Raw genomic sequence first — 13043 nt, 5'->3', positions numbered from 1 at the left:
AACCAACTCAGCATTGATTCTCCAAGATGTCAAATGTATCTTTTGCGTGAGTGTGTGTGTGTCCAGGCACGTGTATGTGTGTGTGGTACATGTCTTAGTTTAATTGATCTCCCCAGTCATGGCTCTTGTCCCTGGCCAGCAGAGAGTGGGTTTCCAGGGCCACCTTCCAGATATCAGACCGTGGCCAGAGCTCATAAACCCCTCACACACCAGCCACTACGACCCAGTAGAGAGCCGGGGGAGGGCGGACTGCCAGTCCTTCTGGCGACAGAGACCACGCCGTTGGCCATAATACTCATCCCTGTACCAGCCACTGTGATGGCGGTGTGGGGGAGTGGAGGGGGGAGGACTCGTTTCCCTCCACAGCTCTGGATCCACAGTGGGACTCAAGCTGTGGTCTCATGATCAATACATCACTCCCACCAAGCGACTCAGTGTGTCTCCTACTTACATAGATCTGGTCGTTGCCAAAGCGCTTCTGCATCTCGTAGAGAAGACTGCTGTCTGTCAGCTCACTGAGAGAAGCCAGGTCATCGTTGGGCGCCGGAGGCATCAGCTTCACCTGCAACGCCACCAGGGTTACCACACCAGCCATACTGAAAGAGTGGGCTAAACATTCCCATGGTAGAGATGGTGCACTCATATGGAGTGTACACTTCACTGTAGGGCAGATGTGGGGTGTACTCGCCTGCTCCAGTTTGCTGGGTCCGTCCAGGACGTTGTCCAGCGAGGACTGTCTGCTCAGCCCCCCAGCCACTTCCCTGAACATGGTGCATTTCTCCAGCAGGCTGTCCCTCTTCGACAGGGGCATAGACAGGGGGGTCCTGGGGAGGGAACTGGGTTACAAACCGGACCGCACTTACTTACAACTGTGATGTGACCTTGTCCCACCCAGATATCCGGAGGTGAATGCGATTACTGCGAGTCCGTCTGGATTGAAGCGTCTGCTATGTGACTCAGGTGAATACTGTTTTGAATACTGACAGAGCCAGACAGATGAATTCATTGGCATTGTAGATTGACCAACGTACAGGTTCTTGACAGGGATTGGCTGGTCATGGGCGCCTCCGTCGTAGCGTTGGTCTGTGGGGGGCAGGGGTACAGAGGGGTCCTTCAGTCTTTCTACCCAGGATTCCTCCGCTCTCAGCAGCATGTCCATGACAGGGTCGGACGCTGCGATGCCTGGGACCAGGACAGAGAGCATCAGGGGTTCAGTGAGCTGTGTTTGACCGTTCGTCCTGTGGCTGATGACGCGTGCCTTCAGTACCTGTCAGGCCCTCCATAGACCAGCCTCTGTTCAGCTTTGAAGATGGAGACGCTTGCACAAACATCGATTTTAAACACCAGCCAATCAGTGAGACTGTTAAAAGTCCTCCGAGATCAATATGCTGAACATCAGTGACAAGTTATTGAGATGTACCACCCAAAGTGACAGTTGGAGCCCTGAAGCATTCAAGCTATTTCTAGTCCACCCACCCCCACCCCCACTCCACACACACACACAGTGACTAATGCCACGGTGGTTCAATCCATCAGAAGTCCAGAGACATGAGGGTGTGTGGGGGGGGGGGGGGTTAGGTTCCCTTGCATCTGTAATGAAGGCTAACAGGGAAATGGGGAGGAGAACCGCTCCACCCCAATGTTCATAGAGTGAAGAAAAAAAAAAACACATGACACCATAAAACAGGCACGTTCACACACACACACGTGCACACACACACACACACGTGCACACACACACGTGCACACACACCCGTGCACACACACGTGCACACACACGTGCACACACACGTGCACACACACGTGCACACACACGTGCACACACACACACACACAGACAGAAGAATCGAGGGGTAGTCTAAGTGAAAATGAAGGGATCTTTTCGGTCTCCCGGCAGTGTCACATCAATCCCAGACTTAAGCCTTAATGCTACAGAGGCCTATTGATTACTGCTGGAGAGAGGGCTGGGATTCCATCAGAAGACGGGTGGAGGAAAGGTAGGTCACTCGATAGCGGACAAAAGGTTAGTATGGAGAGAACAAGTCCTTCTCCACTCCCTCTGCTTCCTGGAGTAAGGTCCACTGACATTTAACCTTTAGACATTCTTTAACTTCTACAGCACAATTACAAAGTTGTACTTGTGAATCTCTTGGAGTGTTGAAAGAGTTTCCCGTCAACACTGCTGTGGTTAACCTGCCGTATTCCTGCATTTCGTTACTGACGAGCAGCTCCTGTAAGCTCCTGTATAGCCTGTGTATGCAGAAGCTAAAACGCTAAGTGCTTGAGCCAGACTGTCTAGGGAACCAGATAGATAAGGAATCAGTAGCAACAGTGTGTCGGACAATTAGAGAGTCGTCTCTGTAGACAGAGGGATTACAGCCCAAATTAGAACCCGAGTCCATGTGTTATCTCAAACACTGTCTGTCAACACCTTTCAATTCCTCAGACATATACACACAGACAAACCTGTGCGTACACACACACACTTGGTTAGAAAGGAATTAGACAGTGTGGTCTGCTCCACTACTTCTATATACATCAATTGCACAAGGTTAGTCTACCTTCATAACCATCATGCAGTTAATCTAATCATGTAGCAGTAAACCCTAAATGCTCCCAGGTTGTTGCGGTAAATGAGAATGTGTGTGTGTCCAGAGATTCAGGTTCAGGAGTGTGAAGTGTTGAGTTTATGTTTGGTTAATTAGTAATCCTAATGACATTTATACTTCAACCAGGCAACCATTTGCGCAGATGTACGCACACACACGGACGGACACACACACACACACAAATCCACAGGTTAATGTAAATCAATGGGCAAGGGTGTGTGTGTTCGTTGCATTGGTTCTCATCAGATGCACCAATCAAAAGCCATTCCTTTGTTTGATTACCACATGCTTAGAGAGTGTCTATTTGTGTGTGTCTGTTACACCTGAGGGCTTGTCTTGGTTGCAGTTCAGAAGAGTTGGGTCTGCTCTGTGCTTCAGCAGCTGCCTTACAATACTTGTCTGCAGGGGGAAAAAAGACAAAAAAAAAGGAAAAACAGAGTTACATCACATTGTGTATGCCGTTCTCCTCAAGCGTCTGTGCTGTGGGTTCGCCCTAGAGTCACAGAAACCTTTCCACAATCCAACGCAATTCCCAACATTATATCAGCTCTAGTGGAGGTTGGAGGTATGCAGAAGTGTCTTTTATGAAACACGTTTCCGACGCAGAAATCAAAACAGATTATACTGTATTTCTACGGTAGACAAGAGAGTTGAGAGGAGACTGACAGACAGACAGATGGAGAAAGAGAGATGTACATGAATAAGTCAAAGAAAGAGAGACAGATAAATAAGAGAGACCTCAATAGAGACAGTAAAACATGCAGTAGAGTGCGACTCAGCGTATTCCAACACAGTTACACACAACGGCGTTATGCTGAATTGATATCCGACAGGTAGAGGCCATAGCTTGTCCGCAGGGAACCCAACACACACCCTATATCATTACTGACAGTGAAATGACCCCTCCCAGGAGTTCAAAGGTCGGAAGGGGACCAGCATCAGGGAGTCTTGAGAGTGAGAAAAAGGAAAAAGGAGAAATGTTGTGATTAAACATTGTGACAATTCTTATTACTTACAGTAATGGACCACCACGGCCAGAGAGAGAGTTGTTTACGCCGAATAGTGAAATATTAGCCTATTATGCGTGCCAGTGAAATAGCAGCCACAGTGTAACCGAGATCAGTCAGATGACTGTATGATTGACTGTTTGAGCTAATGTTACTGCAAACAGCAGTGAACATTGCCTAGCAACCCTAGTGACCCAGGAACTACTGAAGCCCAGACCACCAGACCAGCATGCTGATTGTAATGAAGGGGGGGGGGGGGGGGGGTGCTGCCGAGAGGTCCAATTAATAAGAGAACTCTTTTTCCACCAAACCAAATAGATGTTTAATTTGTTTGCCAAGTTTAATTAAAAAACCTATAAACCCGCCTGGAAAATAAAGTGTTTTGGAGACGTGCGTGGAGGCTGTGGTCTGTTCTCTGAACCAGTCAGTGACAGCGCAGAGCAGATGAACCAGTTGTCAGTCTGTAGGTGGAATGCAGAGGGCCAGGGCCATGGAGTGGCTAGGGAGGCAAGCGTGGAGGGCTGTGGTGATTTAGGACTGCGGGAGAAGCATAATCAATTCTGTGCTTCACACGCAGGCACGCACCTCACCGAATGAAGGACTTTCTTATCAGAGAAGACTGAGTGAGGTAACAGAGAGAGAGAGAGAGGTGAGGTGTAGATGTGTAGGGTTTTGAGGGGTAACTGAATGGAGGAGTGACATTACCGTACGACACTACAGAGACCAAACCCGCCCTGGGGGATGAAGAGGAACAAAGACGAACAAGTACCTTTCTAAATACGAATACATTTCCTTTGTCAGCATCTGAACCACGCAATGCCAGAAATGTAATTAAATATTGGAAGATGTCAGCAGGATTTTAACTTCCTCTTCCCTGCAAACTCAAGTATCCCTACCAAATCCTCCTACCCCCATCCCAGATCCCTACCCTGATATCAATCTCCTTCGCTGGGAGAAGCACCATTAAATCGCTAATCTCAAAGGCATTAATGAATCCATGCAGTGCCGTGCCAGCACTTTGAGCTATAGTCAGATCAATAGGCCCAAAAACACCCGTTTATCAGCAGAGAGAGAGAATGAGACAGAGAGACAGGGAGAGAGATAAACAGAGAGATAAACTTTGGTTAGACATGTTGAATCTCAGAGAGCTGAGGTAAATAAACAAGAGCCTTTACTTATCTATGACCTAGTTAACCTGTACTGTAAATGTGTTAGCCAGTACAGATCTATAAACTAGTTAACCAATACTGGTCTGTAAACTAGTTAGCCAGTACAAAACTATAAACTAGTTAACCAGTACTGGTCTGTAAACTAGTTAGACAGTACAGATCTATGAACTAGTTAACCAGTACTGGTCTGTAAACTAGTCAGACAGTACAGATCTATGAACTAGTTAACCAGTACTGGTCTGTAAACTAGTTAGCCAGTACAGATCTATAAACTAGTTAACCAGTACTGGTCTGTAAAGTATTTAGACAGTACAGACCTATAAACAGATCTATAAACTAGTTAACCAGTACTGGTCTATAAACTAGTTAGCCAGTACAGACCTATAAACAGATCTATAAACTTGTTAACCAGTACTGATCTGTAAACTAGTTAGACAGTACAGATCTATGAACTAGTTAACCGGTACTGGTCTGTAAACTAGTTAGACAGTACAGATCTATGAACTAGTTAACCGGTGCTGGTCTGTAAACTAGTTAGCCAGTACAGATCTATAAACTAGTTAACCAGTTCTGGTTTGTAAAGTATTAAGACAGTACAGACCTATAAACAGATCTATAAACTAGTTAACCAGTACTGCTCTGTAAAGACAGTAAAGACCTAGCTAGCCAGTACAGACCTATAAACAGATCTATAAACTAGTTAACCAGTACTGCTCTGTAAACTAGTTAGCCAGTATTGGTCTGTAAAGTAGTTAACCAGTATTGGTATACATACCACCCATTATCAATGGCAAGTCCATATTTTTTTCCTTTTTTTTTACATCTTCCCTAGGTCTTATATGAATATAATTTCATAAGTTGTTCTTAAGTTTTCTTCATTTTCCCTCCATTGACTTGACAAGAGAAGATAGGGAAGTACAACAGGAACTAAAATGCATGCCGTTAATAATGTATGTACTTGCTCTGAATATGAACTAAACTACTCAGACGTAAAGGTGTGACAGCCATTACCTGTCCATATTTGGCAGCCAGGTGGAGAGGCGTCCAATCACTGTTGTCAGACAGCTGAGGATCCGCCCCGTTCTCTAGTAGCAGAGACACCACCTCCCTGTAACCACTAGCACATGCTATGTGGAGCTGCAGAGAGAGAGAGGGAACGAGGAGAAAGAGGAAAAAAGGAGAGAGAAGGAACAAGGAGAGAGAGGGAACGAGGAGAAAGAGGGAAAAAGGAGAGAGAAGGAAGGAGAGAGAGGGAACGAGGAGAAAGAGAGGAAAGAAGGAGAGAGAGAGGAAAGGAAAGAGGAAAGAAGGAGAGAGTGAGGAAAAAAGGAGAGAGAGGGAACATGGAGAAAGAGGGAATAAGGACAAAGTGAAGAAGGAGAGAGAGGGAAGGAGAGAGAGTGATGATGAGAGGGGTAAAGAAATACACCACACAGAAACACTGCACAGAAATCGACTGAAAGTAGGGTCTGACAGAGAAAGACAGCAGGACAGAAAGCACCAGAATGACAGAAAAGTGGGAGAAAATGGGAGAGAGAGAGAGAGAGAGAAAGATGGAAGAACAGAGAAGGAGATACACAGTAGAGAGTCAGTCACCAGAGTGACCCCGTCGTGGTTGCGTTGGTTCAGACTGCCCCCGCTGCTGACCAGCTGTCTGACATCACACAACATGGCGTTGGGCCTCTGGGTCCGCATGGAGTTCATGGACGACATGTCCACACCTGGAACAACACACATACACACTGCGTTAGTACAGCAAACATACACTCAGACACAGACACACAAACTCATGTGAGTAATGCTTCCTTGGGGATCCTCAGGCTATAAGTCTACAGACTGTCTAGGGCTGACCAGGGGACCAGCAGGTTGTCTGTCCTTGGCTAAATGGGATCTATGGTCTACTCTCATTTACTCCAGCGACACAGGCTCACAGGGGGGCATCACTTTATTGCCTTAGTGATAGTCATTGATTATAGATGGCCTGTGTTTCTTTGTCACGTGGACCACATTTTCTTTAGTTTTTTTCTGTGATCCCCATTAGCTCTTGATGAAGCATCATCCACTCTCCCTGGGGTACACAATAAATCAAAAATTGTGATTTCCTCTTCACACTCCTCGTTTCATCCAATGACAGATAAGGTGATGCTGATATTTCTTAAAAATGGAAGGGGGTGTGTTGTTTTTAGGGTTGGAGACGGCAGAAAACCCCTCGTGATGTCTTGTTATGTATGTGAGGTTCATTCCATTGAAATATGTAGAGAACGTGGACATCTCACTAAAGTGATGCATTGAGAAAAAGAGAAGTCAATATCTTGACCCGTCTCGATCAAAGAGCAGCAGACAGGTAATTAATGCTAACTGTGTGTTTACCTTAGGTCAATGAATGCTACACGGTGAAACATTGTTTGGAGTCAGCTATATGTTTTCTACAGTAGTTCCCGTTTGTCACACTGGAACACACTGCTGGACAATGGTCAGGTTGATGGTTTGTCAGTATGACTTCAACATTACAACTGATCATCCATTATTAGTCCTCCAAGTTTAAACCCCTCAACTTGTTCAATGACCACACCTTTTATGCATAAGTTCAGTTCAGTTCTACAATAACATCACAGACTGCCATAATATCAAACAAAGCAATTCAAACGTATTATCCGTTTCCTCAGTCACAAGCTGACCGCAAATTTTCTCTGAAAAATATGACTGCATTTGATATAATCTATTGGTTTATCTGTGGCAGAGACTTTAGTGCGATGGACATGTTTTCTTTTATTTCACTGAAAACCAGAAAACCACACCATCAATCAGCAATCGATCAACTAATCAAGACTGACTATTGATTATTTACATCAGGGTTGAGTAGGTTGGTCTAGATTCTCTCTAAAACTCTCCAAACCACACTAGGCATGCAATTTTCTCTGTTCAGATCTGTGAAAGTCAAGCAATGAATAATACTCTAAGATATCATGACTTTGTTCTTTGCGCTTTGCGCTTTGATAACTACAGGAGGCAGCCTTATATTTTATACACAATCCAAATTGGTGGCATAAGAATGAGCAAGGAATTAACAAGGAATGTGTTAGGAATTAATTAGGAATTAGCCATGAATTACAAAATAATCTGAAAGGGCTAGGAACGAACTAGAAATAGGCTAGGAATTAGCTAAATATGAACTAAGAATGGGCTAGAAATGAACTAAGAATGGTCTATGAATGAGTTAGGAATGTGGCTAGAAAAGCGTTAAAATTAGCCAGAAATGAGCAGGTAACACGACGGACTTGAAAAGTGTACTACATAACAAAGATGAGTATTCTTAACACTTTACGAAGTCGGGATCAGGGCCCATTTAGATTACGAGAGACTGAATAAAACGCTATTCTAGAGTTGTCTTAGTTTGCATATTTACTTCAAAACCGTTTGTATTTCCACCACCATGTTCAAGATGTACCATGCAATGTCGTGCCCTGTCAGTCATGGGAAAATCCAGCAATGTGCGTGCGCACGGCACAGAAACTTGATGCAGTTGCGACACTATTGTCTTCACACTTGAAATACCCTGGGGGGGGCTCTATCAAAAATGTGGTGCACGTTCCCTCGGAAGGTGGCGTCTCGAGATATCAACATCTTCAAGTTTACTCAACAAAATAATCAAGTGTCACGCGTCTTGATCGTCTTGTTTTACTCTTCCAGTGCTGCCTCAGCTATCCCCTTGTTTACACGGTTGTCTGTTTGGACTCTTGTCATCCCCCCCCATCTCTGTTGACCTTCTCCGTTCCCTGCTGGAGTCAAGTACTGAGCTATCAGTCTGCCTGAGGTGCCACTTCACCTTCATACACACACACACACACACACAAAGACGCACACACGCATGACAGGATATGTGACAATCGTGCCGTGTTGGTAAGTGGGTCAGAATCACAAGTCATTGGTGGGAAACAGGAAGGACAGCTACATGAATATCAGCCTACCATAGGACTCCAGGGTATGGCCATGTTGACACTGTGACTGGATACAGTTAGAATCACTGTCTTGGCAAAATGACAGCGCGCCTGAAAGCATCTGGTTTACCGTGACAACGGATGACTGTACTGTACTGTATAAACCCCTGTATTGTCTAAACCCATGTACTGTCTAAACCCCTGTACTGTATAAACCCCTGTACTGTATAAACCCCTGTACTGTATAAACCCCTGTACTGTCTAAACCCCTGTACTGTATAAACCCCTGTACTGTATAAACCCCTGTACTGTATAAACCCCTGTACTGTATAAACCCCTGAACAGTGAGTAAGATTGAGATAGAGTATAGGATAGTGTTAGTCGGGGCTAGATAGGAATGGTCTGGGTAAGTTAAGGATGGTCAGCGCTAGAGAGTGTTGGTCTTGGTGAGACAGGGCTGGTCTGGGTAAGTTAAGGTTGGTCTGGGCTAGACAGGGTTGGTGTGGACTGGACGGGCTGGTCTGGGCTAGATAGGGCTGGTCTGGGCTAGATAGGGCTGGTCTGGGCTAGATAGGGCTGGTCTGGGCTAGATAGGGCTGGTCTGGGCTAGACGGGCTGGTCTGGGCAAGATAGGGCTGGTCTGGGCTAGATAGGGCTGGTCTGGGCTAGATAGGGCTGGTCTGGGCTAGATAGGGCTGGTCTGGGCTAGATAGGGCTGGTCTGGGCTAGACGGGCTGGTCTGGGCAAGATAGGGTCGGTCTGGGCTAGACAGGGTTGGTGTGGACTGGACAGGCTGGTCTGGGCTAGATAAGGCTGGTCTGGGCTAGATAGGGTTGGTCTGGGCTAGATAAGGCTGGTCTGGGCTAGATAGGGTTGGTCTGGGCAAGATATGGTCTGTCTGGGCTAGACAGGGCTGGTAAAAGCTGCAGTAGGAAAAGTAGAGCTTCTCTCTCAGTGTTCCTGTGACCTTTTCCTTAGTCAGTAAGACAGTCAACTTTGTAATTAAGTCTTTCAGCCGGTCTCCTCAACTAACGTTGTAATTGTGTGGGCATGACTTATGATCCGTAAAATGTCATGTTATTAAATAAAGATATTATCTCATGTATAGGACAGGACAAATGTCTCTCTAGTATATGTCCCCACTTGATTCCTTTTCTATTCAGACTAACTGCTGTGTGAATGAGTACAAGTAAGTACATGAACTTACAGCACAGATGGTTCATGGACTAGAACATTCGGTTCTGAATTGGCGGCTCATTGAACTAGTTGAGAAGCACTGGACTAAAACAAAATGGCAAAACAATAGACAGGTTACTGAGGGTGGGTGGAAACAGGACAAAGAATGGCAAATGATTCGCTCCATCAGTGTAGGTAAACATTTATAGGGCATTACTACAAGGTGAAAGGGCGTCGCGTTACCGTTTTCCTCAAGGTGTTTTTGGAGGATGTATCTGGTCTCCGTTCCCTCGGCGGCGTAGTCAAGTGCAATGTTCCCGTTCACATCCTGCAGTAGAACGTTCACCCCAGCCTTCAAGAACATGCGGAAACGCCACAGAACCGAGAAAGTGGGGGGAGAGAGCAGAGGAGGTGCAAATGAATTGAGTGGTTCCCCGGGTCATTCATCAGAGGGGGATCGATGGGAAAGTATGCTCAATTATCAGACCCCCACAGCAGTCAGAACCCGAGGACAATCTGAGGGACTTTAACACTCAATGGACTTACTCAAACAATTAATTTAACCTGAGACCGCGGTTGCCCCAAGGCAGGCGTGTGTGTGTGTGTGTGTGTGTGTGTGTGGGGAGGGTTAGGATGTCTGTGCGATAAGATGAATGTGTGTTTACATAGTGAAGAGTCTTACATTTATTAATTTTTTTGTTGGGGTGGGACACGACTAAACTCAACCTACTCCCAAGCAGACTACAGTCAGACATGCCTCATTTGTCCATTCCTGTCTTAACATGCACAACTAAAGCTTGGTTGGGAACCCAGACTCCTCCCACCAACCCTGGGAACTACACTGTGATTGGTCATTCGCTGATGCAGCGCATTCGCCTGCTCTTTCTTCCTTTCTCCCTTTCTGTCCCCACCTCTTCTCGCTTTCCCCTTTCTTTCTCTGGTGCTCTCTTCTGTTTCTCACTGTCTTTCCAGGTGTCTTTTTATCAATCTCTCTCCCACTGTAAAACACACATAAACTAACACATTTCCATCTGCATGGACACTGTCGACAAATTGCTTCTTGCCGTTTCCCTAAACAATAAAAGATGTTGTCGAGGTAGCAATCATGACTGTACTGAAGCTGATAAGGACAGAGCCTTTAAGTGAGGCTCCTTATTGAATATTTACAGCTAATAGAATTCAAACGACCATGTTAGGACACGGCAAAGATTTATGGACTAGTCCTCAGGCAGATAACACGGGGGGGGTGGGGGAGGGAGCCGGGGGTGGGAGGGATATGAAGGACTTTGCCATTTCTAAATGTAGGAAGTCCGCACACATCTCAGAGCACTGAATGTGAAGCTGAAAAAAAAGCTGAAACAACTGAAACTTAAATTCCATGACATTAGGAATAATATTTCCAGGCACTACGGAAACATCTGAAATAATTTATCGAACCTTGTCATGAATGTTAAGCAATTAATAACACAATTAATTATGTTAAACTGATGTTAATATTATGTAATAATTTAAAAAAAAATGGGATAAGGGCTGCGTTTGGGGTCTGCCCTTTTGTTTCACATCGTGAAGTGTCTATCGCTCTGTAGAGACTGGTCTGGCAGGAGCGGTTGACACTCATTAGCAGGGTCAGTTAGGGGTTAAAGAATGTATTAATTAACATTCAACATCTGCTAGTGCTTTGTGACTATTCATGAGGAAGGGCTTATCAGCCTGAAAAGGGAAGCACAGAGAGAAGCAGAAATAGAGAGATAGGGAGAGGGAGAAAGATGGAGAAACCAAAAGAGGCAGTGAGACCGAGAAACAGTGAGTGCATAGTCTCTCTATTTTGAGACTTCCTTTCATCCATCAAAATCCTACAGACTTTGGGCAGATGGTGGATGGGTTAAGGAAAACAAACAGGGTCATCAACATGGTCCAACACTGTAAAGCATCATTTATACTGCCATTTCAGTGTGGGTCCATAGTCACCATTTGCGCGTCGATTATGTGAATTATTTTTTATTTGGAGAGGGCGTGTTTCGACGTGGGGATTTCATCAGTTCGCGCACACAATCATTTTCAAGCTTTCTTTTGTTTTGCTCAAGTTCACATTCTGTGATCGGACAGAAGTTTGCACACCTGCCTTTGTTCCAGGATAACATTACCGCTCTCCTCTCTTTTAATCCTCCTTTTCTTCTAAGCAAAACAATAGATGTATGCAAGCACACCACGTTCAAATGCGCGAGAGAAACGGTTGAGAAAAACGTACGTCTACTGGGGCCTTTACACACTTTCAGCACAAAATGTGCGTGGGTGTGTGTGTGTGTGTGTAGGTTTTCGTTTGTGTAGACAGAGGAGAGGTGGTGTCCTTGACCTTGCCATTGTCAACTCCCAGGTCAGTAAGGGAGTGTCCTAATGAACACGTCGGCTGAAAGCCGTTCTTGGACCGGTTCTCCTGGGGAAAACCACCGGGCCTTTGGGTTTGCACCATGGTGGATGATGTAGGAGCTGCATGTTTGTGTTATTCATAATAGCTCACAGCTGGTGTCGGCCATTATGTCCAGCACTCCATCACGCGGTGAAAGCGCGCCACACCCTCAACAGTCAGACAAAACGCAGGAGCCAAGGCAAACGAGGAGCAGACACACCCGTTTCGGGTAATTTGTGTAGTTGGATACTACCGTAGCTTTATGGTTTTTGCTTGAGTCAATAAAACGCAGATTTGCTTTCATCTCAACGGTATTATGGATTTGGCCCGTTTCCTTGGAGTAGGGCAGATCCCAAATGCTGCCGCCTCAGTGCTTTCTGTGGCCGAGTAGCTGACAGAGAAAGCAAGGAGAATCGTGGGCACTGGTCAACACGGCGCATGATTGGCTCAGGGTGCTGTCACTCACGGGCTGCTACGTCAACACAGACCCTATGGACAGAGCTAGCCCCTCGGGTGCTGTCAAAGAGTTACAGTGTAATGCTCTACCCAAGAAGGCTTATTGGCCACAGATGAAGTCACATTAATCACATCATATGTCCCGTGAGTTAAAAACTGATCACGTCAAGGGTCATGTCACCAATCACGTTTCACCGTCTAAGACGGATAGCTAAGCAGTTACCATGAGGCCTTTTGACAAGATACTGTGGGATACTATAAAAAAAACATTTGAAATAAAG

At 45.6% G+C, this 13043-nt stretch overlaps 1 protein-coding gene across 1 annotated transcript in view; it reads right to left on the bottom strand.

Annotated features, from left to right (window-relative positions):
- The window catches only part of myo16 (myosin XVI), a 112300-nt gene that overhangs the window by 73464 nt on the left and 25793 nt on the right, over positions 1–13043 (bottom strand). The window contains exons 5-11 of the mRNA XM_034286762.1: positions 10143–10251; positions 6382–6506; positions 5797–5922; positions 2933–3008; positions 1032–1182; positions 689–824; positions 452–562 (exon numbers count right to left, since the gene is read on the bottom strand). Of these exons, the coding sequence (XP_034142653.1) occupies positions 452–562; positions 689–824; positions 1032–1182; positions 2933–3008; positions 5797–5922; positions 6382–6506; positions 10143–10251 (834 nt within the window). The remainder of the gene's footprint in view (positions 1–451; positions 563–688; positions 825–1031; positions 1183–2932; positions 3009–5796; positions 5923–6381; positions 6507–10142; positions 10252–13043) is intronic.

Source organism: Esox lucius, chromosome 16, assembly GCF_011004845.1.
Source record: "Esox lucius isolate fEsoLuc1 chromosome 16, fEsoLuc1.pri, whole genome shotgun sequence".
Classification (NCBI taxonomy): Eukaryota; Metazoa; Chordata; class Actinopteri; order Esociformes; family Esocidae; genus Esox; species Esox lucius.
The sequence above is the reverse complement of the archived record's forward strand: the minus strand, read 5'-3'. Positions and strand labels throughout refer to the sequence as shown.